This window comes from Rhamphochromis longiceps, linkage group LG8, assembly GCF_057381845.1.
Source record: "Rhamphochromis longiceps isolate RC_006_pf linkage group LG8, R_longiceps_female_GT1.1, whole genome shotgun sequence".
Taxonomy (NCBI): domain Eukaryota; kingdom Metazoa; phylum Chordata; class Actinopteri; order Cichliformes; family Cichlidae; genus Rhamphochromis; species Rhamphochromis longiceps.
Window position 1 is genome coordinate 9,793,202 of NC_140564.1, and position 24,748 is coordinate 9,817,949.

Here is a 24,748-nt window from a genome sequence, read left to right on the forward strand (position 1 = left end):
TCTTAGTCTTGCCTTAGTGGCAGGACACACTGTCACCTGCTGAGACTCGTGTTCTTCCTCTGCTCCAGTCAAACAAGAAGTCCCTCAAGCATCTCTGCTGGGGCCTCTTCTTTTCATCATTTGCATGAAAATTTCCCATCTGCAACACTTGTTCATCCTCTCATTCTCATCACATATTCTAGCCAGTGCCCTCAGACTCTGCAGTGGACACCCTGCATGCCCTCATCACCTCCTACTTGACCTCTATAAATGCATTCCTATTTGGTCTCAGTATCAAAGCCTTGGATGTGCTGAACTATGTTCAGAACTCAGCTGTCAGAATTCATAGCCGCACTAAGTCCTGGCAACCCATCACCCCCACCTTCTCTGCTTCCAATAACGCATAATGAAGTCCCACATCTATAAAATCTTTCAGCTTGCTATCTGTTCTTCTCCTTAAACCTACACCCCATCCCAGACTTGCAGACAAAGGCTTGCTCTTCATCCCTCACACCACAATACAGTCTTTCAGGGACAAAATCTTCAGTGCTGCTGCCTCTCTGCAACCGGCTCCTCTCTGAGATCCACAATGCCCCCAAATGACATAGGGGCACATGTGACAATATTAAAATAATTATGGACTGTAATCATAATTATGGATATATTTTATTTAAAGAAATGAGTTCTTCCACTTCCATCTTCCACTGCTATGTTGAAATGTCCACAAAGGCTTTTTAGGTTTCAAACTGGCTTAGTGTAATTTGATCCATGTGTTAAAGGGATGTCACTTGAATGGAATTTTAAAATCTAATGGAATTCTGATTTCTCCTGTTTCATAACAAAAGTGTAATCAAATAAAAAAGTTCAAAAAGGAATGTCCTCTTCAAAAACAAACAAGAGAGATTTAAATTTGGTTCAATTTTCATTGAGTACAAGTCCTTCTCTGTCCCCTGTGCTCATGCTTCTGCCATGCACATTGACTCATGTACAATGTGTCTGACCACCAGTGGGAGTTTGGGGAACTGAAGGAACTTGTAGGGAAGTAAATCTGTGAGTTGTGTTATACGTTAAACACCAAACTGATTTGAAGATCATTGCTAATTTTGCATAGATGCAATTAGTTGTTTTTGTGGGGGGCAATTCCTTATCACCAAGAAATTTCCAGGACTTGATGTATTTGGTTGAGTAACATTTATAAAAGATGAACGAATCAGTACGTCAGAGACAGAAATCAGTTAACCAGTCTTGATCAGTGATCAGCCAAATAGTGATCTGATAGCAGAAATCTAACTGTGAAAAACAACTGATTGTTCTGCTTGACAGCAGCATGACCAGTAAAAATGCAAACTGATATGATTGCAGCATAATGGTTTGCACAAAGATATTTCCTCTAAAAAGAAAATGTAATATGTACTTTAACAAGTTGTAACTCTATCTCCTAATGCTAACACAGCAGCCAGTAATCCACTAATGTAGCATCTGCCATTTACTTGTTTTCACTGTTTTTCTTCCAATCCCAAATCTGTCAGTTCACCCATCTTACTTTGTTGTAACTTTATTCAACAAACATTAGCTCCAACAGGTCAACGAGTTTTGCTTGAAGCACATAAAGATGCCTGATATAACTTAGTGAACCTAATGTCAATAATGTATCTACTGCAGTTTGTATTCTAATTTTACAATGAAGCTCTGTCCCCCATCTTAACCTGGATTAATTTATTTTGAGATAACATATATTAATTATAATAGAGTAATGAAACACATATACACTGAAGAAAGTCATGTTCTTTGCTCCACCGGCACCCAGTAGCTCACCACAAAGATTACCCAACAGCTCGCATGGCCTTCATTCACTAATTCAAAATAACCCTTCCTGCCTGCAGCAGCAGCATAGCTCCCGCCAGCCAATCAAGGGGTAGAGTTCCATCGGCAGAAACACAACGGGTACCAGCAGCTCTTTTCATAACCAGTGATCCGAGACTTGTTAGCAGCCATGTAAAAGCCACACACACACCCTCTCTCGCTCTCTCCACACACATTCACACTGGACCTTTTACTGGGTACATAAAGAAAATGCTGTCAGCCCCACATAACGGAACAAAAGTCTTCTTAACAGACAATTAGGATTTTTCCTGCTGTTTTTGTCTGCATCCATGCATGCCTTCACTCTTTCTCCCACATTATCCCTATTTTCACTCCGGTCCCCCTCTTTCTGTCAGTGTCTCTCTTTTCAACCCCTAGACTGACCATCCTTTAGGCCTGTTTAGGCTGTCAGTTTCTGCTAACACCAAAGCAAAGGGAAATGAAAAAGAGACCAGAAAAGTTTAAACAAAGACCAGTGAGGGAATGTAATGTGGCTAAAGGCAATACAAATATGTCAATGCCATAAAGCCCTGTCCTCATCTGTTCGAACAACACGGGGGTAACGACTTGTTATACAATGTTATTTTGCTTTACTGCTAATATTAAGCTCTAGCATTGCAATAGGCTGGCGGAAGGATTAATTTTATAGTAAAAATTGAAACTGCAAAATCCCAAAAACTGCAGTCCTTGGATGATCCCTTGAGGCCGACACCAAAAGTGAGTGAATCTCTATGAATTCTCAAGTTAAAATGACCAGCTTTACTTTCAGCCTGTTATACAAATGTTTAGGTCTCTGTAAGGGATTTTCCCCTTTTTAATAAATGTATTTATATATATATATATATATATATATATATATATATATATATATATATATATATATATATATATATATATATATATATATATATAAGCTATAGCTGATAGCTGTATGCTAGGCTTCTAAGTGTTTGATGAAAAGGAGTGATTTTCATAGTAAATGATTACCATGTGAAAACAGCACACATGACAACAGACTAAAGGGGGATTGAAGTGCATGTAGAGCTTGAGACCGAACACCACATGTTGAAATTAAAGTAAGGATGTGTGTGCACAAGTGTGTCTTCTCCTCTAACATAGCTTATGTAGGGTTATTGTAAGTGATTCAAGAGGAACATAGATATAATCCTCTGGATGGTGATCGCTACGCTGCAGCACGCACACAAGCTTTTGTTTTTCTCCCGCTCTCTCCAATCAGGTCCTTTGAAAAGCTTGTGGCTCTCTCCATGTCTTGCTGGGTCAGATTTTGGTGGCCCAGTGAGGCTGGAAAGATGAAGCGCTGAGCCGGGGTCAAAGCATCCAGAGATGACAGACTTTAGAAGTCCTGCTTGCCCGATGCCCCTTCTGTTTCATTAGCCACCACCTCCTCCCATCATCACCCCACTCTAATTTAGATGACGAGCGGACAAGCGGGTGAGGGTGCATGTGTGTGTGTGATGGTGGGGGCGGGTAGAGTTAGGACTGTTTGTGTGTGTGTGTGTGTGTGTGTGTGTGTGTGTGTGTGTGTGTGTGTGTGTGTGTGTCCAAGTTTTTTGGTGTGTGTTTGTGTTTTCCATCTCCCATCCTGACAGGATTCCTGTGATGCAGCTCTTGCTTTTCTCCCTGTGAACAGCAAGCAGCCCTAATGACCCCACTCTAATTGCACAGTGTCAATATTGTTGCATTTAGATTCCCATAGCTCTCATACAATATGCACAAAGATGGATGGCTCATCAGAACCAAATACGCTGCCGCTCAGCAAGTTGGCCGATATCATGTTGCAGACTGCAGCTTTGGTGAAAATCTTTACTTGTGCAGTGTGTTAAATTATATTTATTTCTAGAGGCACCCCTGTTTTTAAACTTCAGTATCTCAAAGTGATGCTGACAAACTATTTCCTGCATTTATTATTTCTAGGTTGGACTATTGTAATTCATTAACAGGCTGTCCTAAAAACTCCTTCATATAGTCCAAAATACTGCAAAATACTAGAATAAGACAGCATATTTCTCCCATATTGGCTTCTCTTGATTGAATCCAGAAACAAATGTAAAATCCTTCATATAAGGTCTTGAATAATCAGACGCCATCTGTTCTTAAAGACCTCATATAACCATATCACCCTAAAAGAGCACTTCACTCTCTGTGGGCCTACTTGTGGTTCCTAGGATAATAAAACACCCTCTTCTGTGAAACCAGTTTTCAGTTTGCTTGTAGAAAACAGACACCCCCTCTCTCTTTTTAAGATTAGGCTTAAAACTGTTATTTTTGATAAAGCATTAGGCTGGATCAGGTGACCCTGAATCCTCCCTTAGTTATGGAGCAATAGGTCTAGGCTGCTGGAGGATTCTTCACTGTGTTTGTACTCTGCAGTTAACCATACGCTGTTATTAATGTCTGGATCTCTAAAACTGTGCCTTTTGTCTCATCCTTATAATATACGCACCTTTATGTGACTGTTGATGTGAAATTGAATTGAACCACCGTACAGGGGATATTTTTGCAGAAACCAGTTATCACCTCAGACCCTATTCACAGGCCTAAGACGCCAACGCTTCTTTTGGCTTGTCCTTTGAGGGTTCGCCACAGAGGATCATCTGTCTCCATCTCAGCCTATCCCTAACATCCTCTTCTGCCACACCAACCCTCTGCATGTCCTCTCTCACTACATCCATGATTACTCCCTGAGGTCTTCTTCTTTTCCTCCTGCCTGGCAGCTCTCTATTCAACATCCTTTGTCCATTGCATCCACAATCCCTCCTCTGCACACAAACCCTCTCAGTCTTACCTCTGTTACTTGTCCCTACTGGTCACTTCCAACAAAAATCTCAGCGTCTTCTCATCATATCAACCAGCTCTCACCTTTTATCAGCCAAATTCCCTACATTTAAAGTCCCTACCCTCTCATCATGACAGAAATTACATTCTGATTGCCTAGAATGAGGAGCGTCATTCCTGCATCATTTCCATGAACAGTAATCTGTTCAAAAGTAGAAATAGAATCTGAAAGAATTCTTTGTTATATGTAAGAAATTTTTCATTTCAAATTCCTCAAACTTTTAATTTACAGTCTTGCATGAACTCTTCAGTCTTGAGACAGCCATTCCTACTCTAATCTTACCCCTGTAGCACCTTTTCAAATACTTTTTTCATGAGCCCTGCACACTGATAAAGACTAACGGGCTTAGGTTACAAACACAGTCCATTTTTTTGTCCGTGCAATCGAAAAGAGTAGATTATTTACAAGGACAGCAATAAAGCCAAGGCAGTGGCAGCGCCTGACATTGAACATTGAGTTACTACCCAATACATTGACTGATAATAGACAGACAATCAATAGAGACACTCGAACTTTATTAACATCTTCAGTTAGTTTTGAGTGGGATCGTTAAGAGAACTGTTACCGATGGTCACAATTAAACTTTAAAAAGAAACCATAAACTCTGCACTTGTCAAATTAACCCAAATCTATTTTCAGAACAAAGACTCTGGATTAGGACTGAAGGCTTTCGCCTGGCCAGCTGTAATGCTGATTCAAATCTCTCTGGTAACATAATTATATCTGCGCTCCCTCTTGATTTGAGGGTCATGAGAAACATTATAATACTTTTCTGTCTCAAAAGCAAGAAAATCGAAGGATTAAACATTAAAAATCCCTAATCTGTAACTAGCAGCTTGGCCGTATTCTTGCAAAAAACCCTGCGTCTGTGAGAAACTTGTTTCTGAAGTGCACGGATATGTGGGAAGTAGCGCTTGCTGGGATTTATGGGAGATTAAGGCAAACTTTCGCTTTAAGATTAAATATGTGTAATCTTTAAACCAAACAAGACTGAGGGATTAGGAAGACTTCTATGACTAAAGAAATCCCTTATCAACATGACGTGATGCTGTGATAATGCCTTGAAAGAATAGTTTAATCCTGTGTAGTTTGCTTAGGATGACTGGTTGCTTCTGTCCAAAGTCTTCCCCTTTGTGTGAATTTAATTCTCCATTTGGAACCAAATATTACACAAACAGATGTTTATTAGAGCTCAATCAGGTTTAAACAATAAATAGAGTTTGTTAGTTGGTTGGTAAATTCATCTTTTCTTTGAAGTCTTTGAAGGTTATAGGTGTAGCTTTATTTATTTTTCAGCAGATGCTATTTAGTGTATTTATATTCTGAAATTGCCACCCTGCGTTGTAGTTTTAATTGTCCTACTGCTTTTCACTGTCTTTTGAAAAAATAGTCGTTTTTGTTGCTTCGATGCATTATGGAGTACTTAAACCAAAACCTGCATTGTAAACACACTTGAAACGAATACAGATTAAAGTTTAAACTCTTGTGCAGTAAAATGTGTTGCACTCTGTAATTATTTCTCATTTCTTGTTGGCCCCTAATATGTTAATGTTTCTCTCTTGGTACCAGCCAATGTAAAAAAAAAAAAAAAAGTCCTGCAAATGCCCCTGAATTATAATAGGCCTAATGGCAACTGCATGTATAAACAAAACAAAGTGACAAAAAAAATTAAATAATTATAAATCAACACATTATGTTATATTCTGAATCATCTGGCTATACAGCTGTTATTTTTTATCTAAAATGTTTGGAACAAACAGATTACATAATTAGTTGTTTGCAGTTAGTTAAAACATGTTTTAAGTAGGCTGTAAAAATCCATTTTACAAAGATTTTCACCAGCTACTGTTTCTAAACCTAAATGTAGCATCTGCACATTAGCTTAGCTAGTTATTGCTGAGACTTCAAAAGTGTAGCTAAAGCTATTTTACTATTTTTTTTCTTGTTTGACAAAATGTAAACATCTGTTTTAATGCTTATCTCTTTATCTTTATAGAGGAGTTTATTATATTGAATAAATCAAAGAGTAGATTTTCCCCCCAGTTTTCGTTCTAGTCTTTCTTAGCTACCCAAAGCCTAACTACGCTAGCTTAGCAGTCTATCTTTTGATTACAATAGATTTTCACAATAGATTTTCACAATTCAAATACTTAACCAGTATTTGAATTACTTATTTTTTTTACATGAGGATTATTTTATTACATTATTAGATTAGTAGATATACAAATAAATAAATATGATTTCCTGAAAGTACCTTGGCCCTTTAGGACACTGCAGTCTAAAATTAGCTGGCATTCTGTTAGCTTATAATGTTATCTTGTTTTGCCGCTCTTGTCAGCTGTCCACAGTGGGTAGAATATTTCTTATCTGCTGTCAATAACGAATTGTGAGAATATCAAGAATAAATAATCGTCTTTCTGTAGGATTAGTTAAAATCCAAACTTCAGGAGAGAGGGTTTTAGGTGAAGAGGAAAAGGATGAGATGGATATGAGGAGAGTAGTGAAAATAAAACTATAAATATAAAAAATGTAAAATGATCACATGTTTGAAATAGATACTGGTGACTTTAAAAATTCTAATTACTTATAGCTAATACAACTATTTATCTCCCTACTATTTATTTGATGCTGCTGTATCAGATAAATAGTTGGGGGTGATTGCTGCACCCAACAGCAGAATATAGGCACTGTGAGGAAAGAAACAGCAGCGATAATTTCCTTTAAACAACATAAGTTGTTGGACGTGATGTCACATGCCAAACTTCACTATATACATCTGCTCAAAATAGCCTCTGTGTGAGCTGACTGTCATAATTGCTTTTTGTTGTTTTTGATAACACGGTGGTTAGCACTGTTGCCTCATAGCAAGAAGGTCCTGAGTTCAATTCCACCATCAGGCTGGGATCTTTCTGTGTGGAGTTTGTGTGGGTTCTCTCCGGGAGCTCTGGCTTCCTCCCAAAGACATGCACTTAGTGGGAAAATAAGTTAATTGGAAACTCTAAATTGGTTGTCTATGTGTTAGCCCTGCGACAGACTGGCAACCTGTCCAGGGTGTACCCCTGCCTCTAAGACAGCTGCGATAGGCTCCAGCAACCCTGAAAAGGATAAGCGGATGGATTTTTGACAATCTACTTCCAGTATACACGCCTATGACACCTGCACATTTGTGGTAGTAGTGTTGCCACTCTATTATACCATATTAACATTAACTGCCTCCTATAGATAATCTATTCAGACTGATGGCTGTTCACATTCCCTTAAGAGCTAATATCTTCTCTTGGTGGTGGGTCAACTCCAGGGGTGTTTAGGAGAAATGAGTGCTTGCAAAGAACTGATGCTGCAAACTAGCAATTCATTAACAGCTTTTTGTGCAGATGTATGTTACACTAATTGATGTATGGCTGTCACAGCTGGACTTACGCCATTATTTGTAAAGTTCGTCATTAATGAAAGATTAAAACTATCCAAGTAAATGCAAAGCCAAATAAAAAGCTAGTTGATTGTGGTGTCTGAGTCTTCTTTGTGCAGCTTTTACTTCAGCTGAGGAAAACCCGTTCAGCATCCTGTAAATAATAATACTGAATCGATATTGAAAAGCATGCACGCTCACTGGTCATTTTTGACCCTTTTTCTGCAATATGTCTTGTTTTGCATGTCACAGAGGAGAATATAAATATCCAGATGGACAAAGAAGACATTACAGTAATGCTCAATGGCCCAGTAAAATCTGCTATCATCCAATATTTTAGAGTAAGAGCCAGCCCCTCTGGTGTTGTATGTGGAAGCTTAGGGAATCATTACCATGGCCTCTGCATAACCTCCATAAGTCAGGACAGTGTCAATAACCCGGGCTTTAAAAAATTGATAAGGGTGATCACCCCGCTCATGGAAAGAGCATTTCTGAGCAGCAGACGTCATTGTGAGGTGATTCTCATATATAAGTCATGGCTTGCATACAGGATGCATCTCTCTGAATATCGCTTCAGGTCAATCATCCCCGCCGTGTTGTTTGGGTCTTATCAACATATTGCTCACCCAGCCCAGACAGATGATTGAGAGAAACTATTAGGCTTAGATCATTCACAGATAGCCCCGTGCACTTTGATGCTTTTCCATTTGAGCAACCTTTAAGCAGAAATGAATGTGACAATTTTATGGCTGATATAATGCAGCGTGCTCGCAGTCTTCCCAGGAAACTCTTGTTAAACAATTATTCATATGTAAGAGCTGGCCTCTTTTGCACTCAATGCAACATACATGACATATGTGACGTATGTAAATGTGTCTGATCCAAATGCCAATTTGGTGACTCCAGCTGAGTGCCTTAAAGAAATCCTTCCTGTGTGACATGTGGAAATGTGTCAGGGCTGCATTTATTCATGTGAACACTGAAGGGGCATTCCTGTCCGGAGGCCCCGGAGACAAAAAAATGTGGAACTCCCCAGAGGAGAGTGACCTGGAGGACAGACTCACGCATACCAGCTGGACTTGGTGCACATATTCTCTCCCTTCCTCCCACACACACATTGCTTCGACCAGATCTGCTGGATTTACTCCTCATTAACGTCACGGTTGTAACAAGAAGAACTGGACATCCTGTATGACGTGTTGTCTCTGATATAATGTGCCAAATGTTCCAAGCACATGGGTGAATATTGATCCCAAAGCATTCTAGCAGCTCGTGTCCTGCAGCCCTGAAATGATGAGAGCAATAAATCCAAGAGCGGCATGTAATTAGACGTAAGACATCTGTGTAAACATCATGAAAAAGGTCTTTGTCATGCAGCAGTTTTTAAAGGGAATAACCAGTGTTATTAACAAACTGGAATTCATATGGTTTCTTGTTTTTTGTGGGATTTTTTGTTTGGTTTTGGTTTTCTTATTTTCTATTGCACAGCAAAAACAGTTGTTGCAACAGTGGAGGAGAGGTGGCATAGTGAGATGTGACAAAAAACAAAATTGATGAAAAATAGGTCACAGCTTATGAATTTGTGTCTATTTATTATACATTATACATTTCATAAGTCAGAAATTAACAGAGGGAGTTAATATTTCATCAGAATAAATGCTGGGGCGATTTTTCCCTTGGATAAGAACTATGAAAGGAGGCTCATCGCCAGTCATGTGGTGGTTTCATAATAACTATGAGCTGCTGCCACCTGGAGGATGCACAGGGAAATACATTCATTTATAGTTTGACTTTTACATACATGTGCCCACTTACGCATCTTTCTCATATAACGTAATGCTTCCATGACTCATAAGTAAATGTTATAGTTATGTTGTAAAGACATTGTTGAAGGGGCCAGGTGTCAGATGTGCATTTTCAAAGACGAATAGAATAGTATAGAATAGTATAGAATAGAATAGAATAGAATAGAATAGAACTTTATTAATCCTTTGGGGAGGGTCCCTCAGGGAAATTATGATTCCAGCAGCACAACACCAGTTCACATTAAATTCAAATAAGAAAGAATACCAAGCAGGTACAAATAATTAGGAACAAAATATCAGTAATAACAAGAATTTTAAAGGTAATATTTAAACAAAGTCCAGGAATTAAAGATTTTTTGGAGGGGGGTGTCAAAGTAATCAAATGACAGACTGAACTGAAGAACATATAAAGTTACTCTTAAATTTACAGCCACTTTACATCAAACTATTACTCCATGTAAACCTGACCTGAACAGTCTGCAGAAGAACACAAAACATTACTTACTGTTAGGTTCTGGCAGGTCTGTGTATTGAAGTTAGCAGAATCGGCATTATGGGCTTGTGGGTCCAGACCACTTCTATATATCATGAATCAAAAAGCTAACTGGCAACAATCATCCTTAGACCCATATAATGCATTAATAACCCGCTCAGTTCTTCTTGGATGCACATCTTTCTTGCAGCAACGCGGAGTCTCCCAGATTTGATTTGTAGCTATAAACATGATAATATTTTACCAAAAAGTGTATATCAGCTCCCATTTATTATTCCCAGTTCATTCACAACACAACAAGCAGAGAGATCGACAAAATAATAATTCAACTAAGTCCACTTGTACTGATAGCACCTCAAAAAAGAGAGAAAGAGAGAGAAAGAGAGAGAGATGTTGGGAGGAAAACAGTTTATTTAGACTCCCAACAAAGTGAACTCATTTCCTTTAGGAAATGGGAGGAGCACTGAATTAGGACCTGAAAGAAGGAAACAAAAGTCAGGCCCAAGGACCAGCCCTTCCATGAGAATACGGTCTGGTGGCATTTTCTAAAGATATATTAATGATCAGTGTAATTACCTGTTACCATGACTGCATGAAAAAGAAAAATAATAAAATGAAATAGGTTATATGATGAAAATCACTTTACTCTTCTATCATTTCATGAATTTTGTGTGTGTAGCTCATGAACACCACCATCATGCATTATATTTTCTTATGGGAAGACTCATTTCTGGAAAAGGGCTTATCTGCTAATAGGATGAGATAGCCAATGTGCAAGATACAAGACAGGAAACATGGTGAGCTAAGACTAATATTTATTGCAATTATTCCATTTTCTCTTGGTTTTGTAATCATCAAAAGCGCTTCCTGCTTGACTTGCACTTAATCAGATCCATTTCCCTGCAGGCATCAGTACAGTTTCACTCTAATCTATACATGAAATTTAATGTCTAAATTAAGAGGAATAAACAGGCAGGCAACATAAGATACGGTGAAAAAGCACAACCCGTATAATTACAATAAATGAGGAACATTTGAGGTCATCCCAGGTCAGTGATTTGATTTGATATAATTTCATTTTCATCACAAGCTGTTGAGCAGTGAAGACAAAGAGCTGGATGCTTGCTGGTGGAGATGCGAGAGAGACTATATCTTATCAAAAATCAGCTTGTTGGCTTTCTAATTAAATGCTATCATGTTAGCCTTTCAAGCTTTATGAGATTAATGGGTTCACACCTTGTTTCCTCTGCCACAAATGGGCAAAAACATCCTGTGTCTAAAAGCAACTATTATGAATTCATTCATTTAGAAATTCCTATTTTTCAGAAAGTTAAAAACAAAAATGGATTGATGAGTTGTGTTGAGCATTATCATTTGAAACTGAAGGGGCTTGTAGTACTTTTGTGTAAGATCAGTTGTACCACTAGATGGTGCAGTAAGTTAATGTAGCCATTATATTTAGGACAAAGAATTAAAGTGGCAGAAAAAAGAAATATTACAAGTTAACCCTTTAGCTCCTAAGGTATCATATTTAGTACAAGAGGTTTTGTGAGTTTTTTAAACTTCTTCATCATCAGTGTGATGACACCACTCCTCTGAAAAACTTAAACAATAAATTGCACAATATGTTTTTAAGCAATAAATTATGACAAAAAAATGTTGTATGTAGCAAATATGATACAAATTAAAACTTATATGTCAGGAGCTCCAATAAAAACTCCATTCCCCCCCCCCAAAAACGAGAATTTTCTGGTAATTGTTTCAAGGTTCATACTTTAAAAGGTTAAACAGCAGCACGTATCTCTATACAGCCACAGGTAAAACACTGCCCCCTGGTGATAGTCATTCATTTCTGCAGAGGGTAATTCCAAAAAGCACCTTTAAGGCCTCTATCGTTGCATCTTAAGGTGCTTTACTGGTCATTATTAACAATCTGTTCAGCATTATTATTACAAACCCATCTGGAATCCTCAGGATATAGTCCTTAATACATTTACTTAATTGGCATATCCCCCCCCCCCCCCCAAAAAAAATAAGTGAGCTTTACTGCTCATCTCTTTCTCGCACACACTAGCCTTTCTTCTACTGCATCTGCTCAGCCAACACTGAGTCTTTCACTCCAGCAGCCAGCACAGCGAAGAGGAAGGGGGGGAAGAGGGAGCGCAGATGGAGAGCCACCCTGGGGATGGGGTGGACCAGCAGAACCTCCTTCCTCTTCCTGTTCACGGTTTGCATTATTTCATTGGCCAGGACCGACGGGCGCACACCGTGGGTGAGCTGTCTGGCAATAACTGCGAGAGGACAGATTTGTTTAGTTTTGCCTATGCACCACAATAACAGGAACATTTCATGCATTCATTCCATGAACCATTCAGTCACCTTAATGCTTCATTGCTACTGTTTTACTCACATTCAGCTACGGGGTTTGGTTTGGGAACAGGTTCCTCTACAGGCGGCGGTTCAGAAGCATTGATGAAGGTATGACTGATGGTGCTGACAATTATTCCATACTCTTCCACTTCAGCTCGCAGACAGTCAAAGAAGGCCTGCGCCGCATGCTTAGACGCGGCATCTGACAGGTATGAACACAAACACGCATAATGATACACTCACAAAAGAAGTGTGGCAAGCACGGAAGAAATCCACACATACCATACAGCATACTTTGTTCAATTGTTGCCTGTTTTGTCCTTTGACGCCATAGGTTGTACCTAGGCATACCTAACCATTAACTAGCAATTCCATATATGTTTAAATAATTAGGTAAAGATGATTTAAAATGGAATCACATATAAAAAGTAAAAATGTATTACTTGCAAAGATCTTGCTCACTGCTCTTGTTTTTATTCAGTGCTAAGTGTACTTCTAAAGAGTTGTAGTGACCTTTGCCGGGAACTCACATGAACTTCTGAATGGAACAGCCAGTCTGCCCTGGATGCTGTTGACCAGCACAATGTGGCCTGATCGTCTTGAAATCATCATTGGAAGAACACCTGCCGCATTTTTAAAAATATCATTCATAAGATCTTAATAATAACAAACTCAAAGAAATGCTACTGGATTTCTAAGAATGCCAACCCCACCTTTGGCTAGAGTGCTTGGGCCGAAGTAGTTAACATCCATGATATTTCTGTCCTGTTCCAAGGAGATACTCTGAACCGGCGCCTTCAGCTTCATACTGCTATTGCAGATCAGCACGTCCACACAACCATAACATTCAACCACCTCAGCAATCACGTCCTCCATACTGTCCATATCACTGAAGTCCAGAATTACCAACTTTGGGGCAAATGTCTGTCGATAAACAAGGGTTAGTTTAATTTGAACACGTGTGTAACTGATGGACAGCTATGTTTAGATAGACTGAAGCTGTTTTCCTCCTGCTTGGAGGTTTACAGGCTACTAAGCTAAGCTAATCACGAGCTTCATATTAGCGTTAAGATTGTCTTTTAGCTCCATTTTCACTTAACAAAATTTAGTATTCTATTCTTGGCTTCATATCAAATTAAAAAGCATTAGAAAGAGGTTATGAGGGTTAACTGAGCTTTTTGAGTAATTCTGTCACCATTCTGTCTTCAAAGATCAAGAACACAGTCCTTAATAAAAGAAAGGATATTCCAAGGATAGCAACCATAACTCTAAGCAGAAAGGTTTCAGCTTTGTGTCATACATATACTAGATTTCATCCCATAAACATCCATGTGCTTGGGCTTGTACATAGAAGGCATGTGGTGCACTACTTGCTGTCTGACATGATATCCTGCTATTGTGTTCTCCAGAGGAAGTGGTGACCTGTGAGGTGGTGAGTGAGCAGGATTACGGTAAAGACAAGGACAAAACCTGATATTCTGCTAATTAAGAAAACTGTAAAACTTGAAAAGCCAAGTTGGTGTCACATGTCAATTCCTGTCAGTTATTTTGGTAATTTGTTTTGGTATAGTAGGAGAAGGCTTTGCTGTGTGCTAAGGGTTATCACCTTATTGCAAAAGCTTCCTGCACATAATAACAGACATTAATTTTACTGAAACAGCCATATTAAAAGTTAACTGATAAATTCCTCACCTCTCTGGGGTCAGCATCAGTTGTCAAAGAGTCATACAGAGACTCCAGCTTATCCCAGCCAGTCCCACAAAGGATCAGTCTGGCCCCACCCTTGTGGAAGAGACGGGCACACTCTGGAAAAGAAGATTATGTTCATTAAATGTTGAGTTCAGATCAAAGTAAAATTAAAAAATAAAAACACAAGTTGGATCCCTTACCGGTCCCCACCCCAGACACAGCATCAGTGATCACCACCACTTTGTTTCGTACTAAGGACTTGGACATGAAGTGCAAAATCTCATTGTAGATGTAGTACACGCCTGCTGCCACAACGATCAGCAGGGGCAGCACTATCACCGAGGGGAGGCCCATGTTCTGTAGCAGAGAAAAAAGACCGGTCAGTGTGGGGAGAGTACTCATAAAAACTATAATATAATATCGTATAATATATGGTTTCAAAATATACCAGATGTCCTTTCTGATGAAACCTTCCCAGAAGTATGTACCCCCTCCTGATCTCCAACTGGAAATTTTTCACATGTTACGTAAATGTGATAACCATTATCCATAAACACTGAAAGAATAGTTAAAGCCTAACAGCATATCTGGAGTAACTAAGTGAAAAACCACATATATTTTCTTTTCTCTTTATTTTATTTCATTTTATTTATTTATTTTGCTGTTGTTATTTTACATACAAACTAATATGTTAAATAGAAATGTTGTACATTCGTATTTGTAGGTTAAATTTCTACCTTTAGACGGGCTAAGCTTGCTGTTTCACCCTGCTTCCAGTCTTAGTACTAAGCTGAGATAATCAGCTGTTGATCCAACTTATAATTTTGCACACATGTGAGGGTGGTGTTAGCAGTCTCTTCTAAACTGTAGCTGAAAAGCAGATCAGTATATACCCTATAATGACAAATGTCATTTGTACCTTCCCTATATTGAAAGACACTTTGAGACCAATATAGTAGGCACATTTGCTTTGAATGTGTTCTTCTGTTATAACTGTGTTAACTGTCCTGGGGTAACAGATTGCATTTGGAGGCCTTGCTACACACTTGCCATGTAAAGTGAGTTTATGGAGAACAGCTAAATATATTCTGGCCGTGATGCCGCCACAGAATTTTCTTGCACTATGTCACCTCCAGGATAGTGTCATAGGATACCCTAAGGGGGGCAGCCAGGGAGCCTCACATTTATAATGTAATATAATTTATAAATAAATTAAATAACCTTACTTTTCCTGCTTTACTTGAGGAAAACACATTAAGGAAACCCCTAAGCCATATTAAAACTGATGATCCAGAGATCCAATTCCCAGCTTAGCCCCATGTTTGGACTGACACACAATTGGAGGTTAAGTCAGCTTGTGAAGTGCATATCTATAGCAACCACACAACAGGCATGCACAAACCTATAATCTGTGTTATTATTGGTTCACTTACAGCGCTGACCAGGAGCTAATCCTTCAGCAAGACTGGCCGTTGATGTTTTCAGGGTTTAGTTAGGTAACCGAGGCCTTTCTCCTCCCTCAGTGTCCCTTGTCCATTCACACAGCTCTGTTCTCTGTGTGTCTGACTTGCTGCTGTCCACTGGAACCTACTGCTTATAATAGCCTCTGCTTGAGTCAGCCATTAATACACACATATGTGGCGCGCAGCATCTAAGGCATGTTTCCTTGTTGCCAGCCTGAGGGGATGGACGATAAGTGAGTGTGACTTGCACTTGGTCTTCAGAGAGTTTGCATTGTACTGCTGTTTCGAGGAAACACATTTTCCCAAATTATATATTATTCTGTTGTCAATTTTTTCAAATAGGGGAAAACAAAAACATCTATCAATACATATTTTGAACTGTGTGTTGTTGTTGTGTTGAGCTGGCAAAATTTGTACACAATTTACACAAATCAAGAAAAGAAAACGGGGTTTTCTCATTTGTTTTAAAGTGGTATTAATAGTGGTATTAATTCTATTTTTAATAAAGGATCACATTTGACATTCAATACCATAAGCATGACTATGCCTGCGCCCCCAAGTATAACTAAAACGTTTCATTTACTGTCTTCTTTCGGTGGGTGGCGGCAGTGAGCAGTTATCGCGAGAGCACGTAGAATTCCAGGCGCTTGTGTGTATTTGCGCTCTCTCTTCTGTCTTCTCCCCCCTTGCTCCGTTGGGAAAGAAGAAAATAAACCCAGTGCTGCTAACCAGGCTAGTTATGGAACCAAGCCCTAAGTACTCGTTTTGGCATCTGTGACTGCCCAAGAGGTGCTCGCCCTGCATACTGTGTTCCCACCTGGGAGGAAAGCACATGAAGCTTTTTGATTTTTTTGATCGAGTCTTTTTCTTTAAAAAGTTGAATACGCCAGCAAGGGAAGGATTTCATTAGCTAGCCTATCTGTGTGCGAGCTAACTGGGCTAGCTTAGCAAGGAGCACTGGATGAACTTCGCATGGACTGAGTGCTGCGAACGGGATAGTAGCCTCCTGTCTGACTGTGAGCCGCCTTTTGGATTGAGTCTTTCATATGGGAGTGCGTTGTTACTTAAATGACACTGTTTTCCCGGAGCTCGAAGGCCATAACTGTGTACAAATGTTGCTTTTGCGGCTCACACCATCACGTTATTGATCTGGATACCCATTGGAAAGCTAACAGGATATTAGCCACCTTCTTGCCGCTACGCTTTGTGGTTGCAGGCCATGGACTGAAAGGCATTCATCACTGAAGGATGAGAAGGCTGGCTTGATGGCAGCTAATTATTTATTGGGAGGCAGCAATTGGATACAGCTAAAGCGATAAAAGAAGCTTTGAACGTCGTCCCAGAACTGTTAAACTCTTGGTTTGGTCTTTCTTTTTTTTAGCTTGACAATGCATCGGTGTGCTGGGGCTTTTTTCAAGTTAGGATAAGAAGAGACGCACAAGAAAACAGCGAGATTCCACCTTCTGCGTTTCCCCACGGAAATTATTCATTTTTTAAAATATTATAATTATTAAGAGGTGAAATATAATGTCTATCGCTAAAGAAAATCCCTGTAGGAAATTCCAAGCAAACTTCTTCAACAAAAGTAAATGTCAGAACTGCTTCAAACCCCGGGAGCTGCACCTACTGACAGACCAGGATTTGACCCAGGTAAGAAAAAAGATCAGAAGGCTTAATGATTTAAAAGCTTTTTCTGTCAAAGTGTTAAAATAACTAAAAAAAAAATTTTAAAAGAGAGATTTTACTGGTCGCTAATCAAGCTTTGAAGAATTGAGGTTGGCGGTGACAGGCTTGTTGCTATAAAGCTGTTATGTGTTATATTTAAACGACAAAAGGTTGGCACAGCCCTCTTGATGAGTCGAGCTGATTAACGATCACGTCAATAAAGAAACAGTTTTCTTGGCTTGTGATGCAACCAGTCTCCGAAAGACTTGCGAGACAGCATTGCAGTGTCTGCGTAGAGAAAGTCAAGGAGGTTTATTTTGGCTGAATCATAAGAACTCTTAGGATTTCTTTACTTCCTTAATATACAGACAGGTGAAAATCTAAAGGGGAAAAAAAGATTTTTTTTAACGGTCACCTATCCGAGGGGCGCCAGGAGTCACTGAATAGATTTTTATTGTCACTGTTACAAGAATAGTATGAGTATGAAAATGCTTCATTTGTGCTATCTCGAGTACATGTCTGAAATGAAAAAATTAGGGAAAAAAAGTGTTAGACAGCCATGACCTTTATTAAAAGACTATTTGAAGGAATGTGTATTGGAAAAATTGTGTTTGACCAGAGACTTGGAGAATCGGTGCCTACACTGGGACTAACACCTCTTTTCCACGGTGGTTGTGAGCAGTTGCTCAGTTATTTCAAAAACCATAATCACAATTATTTTGGTCAGTGATTGTACTTTTAACATTTACCGCCTTTGTGGTAAACATTAGTAAAGCATTTATTCAACTGCGATGACCTTAAACTTCAAGTACAGCCCAATTCAAATGAAAAGGAAGTAAGTTAAGAAAATAATTGGTGTATTTGCCAATTTAGCCAGTCTCACCAAGCCTTGGCTGCATGCCTCTTGAAAATCATAAAAGCCCCAAAAATGTAGTTCTGTCCTGATTACGCAGATTTATCATCTTTGGAAGTCGAAATCTCAGGTTAACCAAGCATTTGACCGATGGCTCAGCCTTAGTGAAGTGCAAGTTCTGCATTTGTCACGTTCCAGGACCAGGATGTGTTTGAGGACTGATTGTTAGGTTTAGTTAAAACAAGCTCTTAATTTTCACAAGAAGAGAATCATAGTGGACAGAAGTGAACAGAAGCATTTTACATTGATTTTTTTCTCTCTCTTCTCTTTGGGTCCACTGTGGTGAACCCACTACCTAGATTAACGTCCTGTGGAAACAATGATACAGTTCACACCACAGTGGAATAAAACTACAGAAATGCCAAAAAATCAACAACAAAAAACAACTCCTATATTCACTTGTTGCTTGTACGATACTTAAACATTACAGCTTCACAGCCCCACATGGGTATCATTGAATGGGATTGTGAAGTGAGGCTGCATTCAGTTGAGATCATGTCATGAGCGAGTTTTTTCAGTCCCTCGCGCTCAGATCAGTTTAGTCTCTGTTGTATCCTGTAATTGATCCCAGATGATGAGGCCCAGATGGGCCCGTGAACGTGGCTTAAGAGCTGTAACAGCAACGTCAGCATCTTCTGTGCGAGTGTGTGGGGGGCATGCACTTGTTTTCTTTTTTTTAAAAAGAGTTTTTTGGATGTTAACTCTTACACCCCCAAGTCTGGATGGTTTGAGTAATGGTTACATCACTTCCTTTAATCTCCCTGTGACCTGGCCCGCACTCTCTCCCACAGGAACCAGAGAGTCTTACTTCTCTGGCATTCTAGAAATCAGTCTTTGCTCATCTCTGTTGTCCCAGTCGCCCATAAGCGACTGGGACAATGTCTCAGCTATTCAAACAGTTTACAGAGAGCTCAGTTGCATTAGTAAGGTTTGTGAGGATGCTTTCTGGACAGTCTTACAACCAGTTAGCCCTCCGCACCAGACACCAGGTCATTACTGGCCTAAAGCTGTGTTATGTAACACCATTTAATCAGTGTTAAACTTCTGAGTCTTGTTCAGCAGGTCCAAGATGAGGGTTAGGAGTTATAAAATTGTTCCCAGTGTTGAGACACTGATCCAGGCAGAGACTGAGGGGATGAACTCAACAACCCAGAGAAAAGGAGGCTCCACTAAAGCTGCGTGATGCTGTTAAAACACCGTGACCAGCTGATTTGGCTAAGTGAATTTCAGTCCTAAATTAAATAAAGTTATTCAGAGCTCAAAAGCAGCTGAAGATTGCAGATTCAGCTTTGAAACACGCAGCCCGCATTGAAAAGTTATGCAAAGAGATGAGAGCCGAATGTCTGAAGGATAGTGTCCAGTATAAACAATCACTCGGTTCAGCGCTGTTGGAATAAAAGGTGGGTTGGGGGAGGAGTTTGCCTCAAATTCTTTTGTTACAGTCGGCATGCACCAAAGGAGTTTGTGTGCCCCGACAAGGTCCCCGTCTTTTGTCACAGCATTCAATCTGTGACTTTGTGCTCGCAGACTGGAGCTGGCGGTCTCTTCTCATTGGAGAAAACTGATCGTGTTTTCAGGGAGAGTTGGTGGGAGGCAAGACAGTGATGGAGCATGCAGTCAGGCGAAGGTTTACACACACGTGGGAGACCCGGAGAAAGACGAGCTGGGATGTGTTGGGACTTGAGGAGTGGGAGCAGGAGTCACAGGGAGAGAAAGGAAGTGCGGGGTTGGGAAATAGAGTAGAGCTCCCCACCGGCAGCTGCTCAACATCCCACTATTTGAGCTTATGAGCCAGCCTATAGGTTTAACATGTACCAAATGTTCCAACGCAGTTACTGACTGCAGGCTGCACTACACACCCAACGGGCTAGAGATCATATCCACGGCTCTGTGCCTGTCAGTTCTGTTCCAGTCTTTTGTGTGGAGGATCACTGCTGTGATAGTGGGATGGCTTTCACATGGGTCCCCTGGTGTCGCACCCAGCTGCGTTTGTTTTTGTCACCAACAAGCTGGGACAGTGAAAACAGCACCCCCGGCTAAATAAATGTACTTTTCAGAGTATCAGTTAGAACTACCACTCGATTCCTCTATCTGCATTTCAGTTGGAGGACACACTGCCTCAGTTCAAATTCAGCAAGATGCTTAGTGTTCTCTAAAGCTGCAGCAGCTTTTAGAGAACAGGATGTGCCGATCATTAGAGTATGATATGCATTTTGGTAGCTTCTGTTACTTGGCATTCCTCAAAACCAGCCACTGCAAACATTTCTCGAAATTACGTCGGAGCAGACCACGAGATTTTCTGAGCGATGACTGACAAAGTCCAATTGTCCTGTATTGCAAAGGATGGCATGTGGAGGGTGTGTTTGCTTAATCTTGATTCTGTTCGACGAACTGGGAAAGTGGGGTACTTCCTGAATAACAGTTACTGTAAAATGACAGTTCCTGGGTCTTTTGGTGGATAAACCATGATTTCCACCTGTTTGTCAGGCCAGGCTTAAGTTGACCTGTGCCCGGTATCAGCACCAGGAAAAAGTTTTCATTTTTTAACAATGGTTACTGCTTTGTAAATTTTTACTTTTCCTCGTCTTTAAATTATGCTGTTGCTGTGTTAAGAATGAAGCAAAAATAATAATAAAATAAAGTGAATTGACTTTTTTCTTTTTGTTTTATTTAACTTGCTCCAGGCCATTGGACCAATGCAATATGTTGAGCCCTGAAAGTTACAAGCTTTAAGTAAATGTAAACTACTGTTAGCTGTCTCAATAACCTAAAAAGGACGCTCAAATGGCAATGATATGTTTTCCTCTCATCCATTTTTTTTAATCCCTGTCGTCAGACTTTGTGGAGTTTGGAGTCTGTTTGTCTAGCTTTAGACTAAAATAAACGAACTAAAGCTAGTTGGCAACCACCAATGCATCTCTCTTATGTTTTTTTTAATTTATTTTTCTCAACACCCTAATCAGAAAAAATCAGTACTGTGATATGCAGTCGAAGCCTTTTTGCTTTGTTAAAATAAATATATATATATATATATATATATGGTGTCTTCTGTGGGGAAGCAGTGCTCGAAGAAACATTTAGAGAGCTTTTTAACGATAACCCATGTACCTTTGTGCAACAGTGATGGTGAAGCCAACATTCTGTCATCTGTGTCAGTGATTGCTCATTTTGCATGTCAGTGAAACTCATCACACAACACTGTGCAGTCAGTGATATAATTATGTTTATGCTGCCAAGCGGTGGCACAATTATAGAAATGATTAAAGGTTTGTCCAGGAAGTACTTTTAGGTCCTGTTAGACAGCAGTTCTGAGCAGAGAACAGAATGAATAGTTGCACAGCAGGAAAAGATGTCAGCACCTCTGTTGTGTGTTAAAAGTAAGTGATCACAGAGACTAAAGCCTAAGTTAAGCTGGATTTACAGCTGCAGACGGCTACCACGTGGGTTTTATTCTGTAGGTGAGAGCTGGATTCCCTGTGTTGTCACCAGTCCAAAGATAAACTGAAGTTCCTATCCTCATGTAGTATCTGGACAACCACTGCAGTCTAAGGGGGTAGTGACAAGTACTCCATGGGAGGCATGCTTCGTGACCATAGCTGTGCCTTAAACCCTCAATGCACTGCTACAAATGCAATGTTTACACTTTCCACATCCGTGTTGTTGCATGACAAGAATTTTGCGATCTCCTTGTGTACATGTCTGTATGTGCAAACAAATCAACGCTGGTCATGTGAATGAATAGAACCACATTAGGAGTGTCTAACTGTATGAAGATCTGAGCTCTTGACCCCAGATTTGACCTGTATCACACCTACCCATGCTAAATATCCTTTATACTGGGTTCAGCCCACCAAAACTCAACTAAGTGGCATGCCAAGGCAAGTTGAACGAGGCACGTATGGATTTATGGTAGGCATGCAGTGACATGGAGGAGAATTGGAATAACACACTAGCAGTTGGATGCATTTACTTTCCAGAAAAATCTTTTTAGGTTGGGTTCTTTTGAGGAGGTGGGAGAGTGAGTGCTTGTATGCGAGACGCTTGTTAATGAATAACGTGTAAAGCACAGAGACCGTGTGACACAGAGTTTATGCTTGTCATTGCTGCGCTTGAGCCAGCATTTATGATGTCACTTTTGGCCCGGAGTGTGGCGAACCAGAGATGGTCTTGATCTGCTCTTCAGCCAATCGATTGGTTGCAGGACGGAGGGGTGTAAGAGCCGCACCTTTTCTCTGGGTGAACTAAATCTGCTACAGTTCACGCTCCATGCCTTTTTAGTCAACATGAAAATAGTATTACACGTAGAAAGCTAATAGTTGCAGCATATTAAATCATTTAAATTTTTTGTACTGAAATCATAGTGGCAGACTCCGAGCCAACTAGAATGAACCAAATTCTTCTGATGATGAAATTCTGAGGAATGCAGCTAGTGGTGTCGTTGATAATAAGTTTAATGTTGTTCCACAACTTGTTGGTTGCACCCAATATACACAAGTAGGGATGGGTATCGTTTAGGTTTTATCCGATACCGGTGCCAAACCGGTACTTTTGAAACGGTGCTGGTGCTTAAACGGTGCTCAAACCGGTGCTTAAAGAATGGAGAACACAAAATTGGGCCAAAAACTCATGTTCAGCTGTTTTGTTTTGTTTTTTGGTAAAAAGATAACAATGTTAGCCTTTTCTGCAGCTATGGGGCATATATGGTATCATTCTTGGCTGGAAGCAGTGCTTAAACAATGGAAAAAACACAAACTTTGTCCAAAAACCTCTCATGTTTAATTGTTTTCCACTTTTTCTTTGGTCATTTTAGCCTTTTTGGCCAGGGTGAAGGGAGTATCTACCATCAAACAAGAAGACAGCCGCATGTAGCTATGATGATGTTTGCTAGTTCACCTTACATGCATTAATGTAATAACGTGGTTAGCCTACTCAACGTAAATTACACACGAACAACATGAAGCTACTCACACAGAGAAGAACGGCTGCTGCTGCCATCATCATCCGTCATCATTTCTGCTACACTGGCAGGGCTAGGGGCCAGGACTCTCCTCTTCGGGTTTTTAGGGGATGTTGCAAACTCCGGGTCCGATAACAGGCACCACACCCGCAGTAGATGTGCACAGTGTGAGGTCTCGCAGCAAGCTATCAAATACGGCGCATTTCTCGGCTTTTAAAAAAAACGCTATGCGTCGCCAGGTGTTTCATCAGATTGTAGCTGATGCGAATTCCCAACCCTTATCCTTAGTTGGGCTTTACATACACGATACACAAATAATTTTTTTCAGTATTCAAATGCATAAAACGACAGGTGATAAAGCTGGCTTCACATCCAGCTTCATCTCAGTTTAGTTGTTGCTACTAGCAGACAAAAAACTGCGATCACATTTGGTGTTTATATGGAAGTTCTGTCCATCTTTTTCACTGAGGTACTTTTCAGTCAAACACGCCATCAGTCAGTTTGTCATATGAATCTCATCTACTGTGGTCACATGGGTTTAAAGAGGCACTGAAGCATGTCATCATATTGAGCTGATTACATTAAAAGACACGCAAAGCGGTTTTGTGTATAAAATGCAATGCATGAAGAGAGGCAACATCCAAAAAAACCCAAAAAACCTTCTCCCTCTCCTTCCCATCGCCTTTATTTCCCACTCTTTTCCAGTTTTAATGATTACCTTAATTGCTGTTTTGTTTTTTTCTTCCTCTTTCTTTTTACAGGCCAAACCTATTTATGGTGGATGGCTGTGCTTGGCTCCTGAAGGAACTGACTTTGACAATCCTATGCAGAGATCTCGGGTAAGGGCATTTGTTGTAGTCCTGCATGTTGCTCTATAAAATGTTCGTACAATGTACTGTATGGACATTAATGCTTGCATATCTACTTCCAGTTACCAAAAATGCCCTGAAAGAGGAGTACTGAGTATGATGCCTCTAAGTCGATACAATTGAGGCTAGCCACTAATACCTAATTTCTTCTCACAGAAATGGCAACGGAGATTTTTTGTGCTGTACGAACATGGCTGTCTGCGCTTTGCCCTGGACGAATCGGTGAGTAAAGGATGTTTTTTTTCTGCATTCCGTTCTGTATGGGCGTGGAAGCCAGGCTGTGAAGGTGAAAATCAAAATTGTTTTAGATCTTAAAGTTCAGGGCATAGCAGGTGTCCATGTCTGCGTGTTGTAGTTGTACAGTTTAGGGGTAGTGCAATTTCTTGGTATGTGTGATTCCTACTTCAAAAGACACT

At 40.0% G+C, this 24,748-nt stretch overlaps 2 protein-coding genes across 5 annotated transcripts in view; one reads left to right on the forward strand and one right to left on the reverse strand.

Moving 5' to 3' along the window:
• Positions 1–10,262: 10,262 nt before the first annotated feature.
• On the reverse strand, positions 10,263–16,065 carry dhrs7cb (dehydrogenase/reductase (SDR family) member 7Cb). Of its 2 annotated transcripts, XM_085415672.1 has the most exons (8): positions 15,899–16,065; positions 14,914–14,970; positions 14,666–14,822; positions 14,469–14,581; positions 13,490–13,700; positions 13,307–13,399; positions 12,817–12,978; positions 10,263–12,697 (listed from the first exon to the last, which is right to left on the reverse strand). In XM_085415672.1, exons 3-8 carry the CDS (start codon positions 14,817–14,819, stop codon positions 12,489–12,491), a joined length of 942 nt encoding a protein of 313 aa, XP_085271798.1. In that variant the 5' UTR covers positions 14,820–14,822; positions 14,914–14,970; positions 15,899–16,065; the 3' UTR covers positions 10,263–12,488. The 2 variants fall into 2 exon arrangements, with proteins under 2 accessions (XP_085271798.1, XP_085271799.1); XM_085415673.1 differs by lacking the exon at positions 14,914–14,970.
• Positions 16,066–16,579: 514 nt separating this feature from the next.
• Positions 16,580–24,748, forward strand: part of mpripb (myosin phosphatase Rho interacting protein b) — a 49,481-nt gene continuing 41,312 nt past the window's right edge. For 2 of the 3 annotated variants that reach the window (XM_085415675.1, XM_085415674.1), the window contains exons 1-3: positions 16,580–17,578; positions 24,225–24,302; positions 24,489–24,554. In XM_085415675.1, the coding sequence (XP_085271801.1) occupies positions 17,456–17,578; positions 24,225–24,302; positions 24,489–24,554 (267 nt within the window). In that variant the 5' untranslated portion in view covers positions 16,580–17,455. The remainder of the gene's footprint in view (positions 17,579–24,224; positions 24,303–24,488; positions 24,555–24,748) is intronic. The other variant, XM_085415676.1, reaches the window with a different exon arrangement.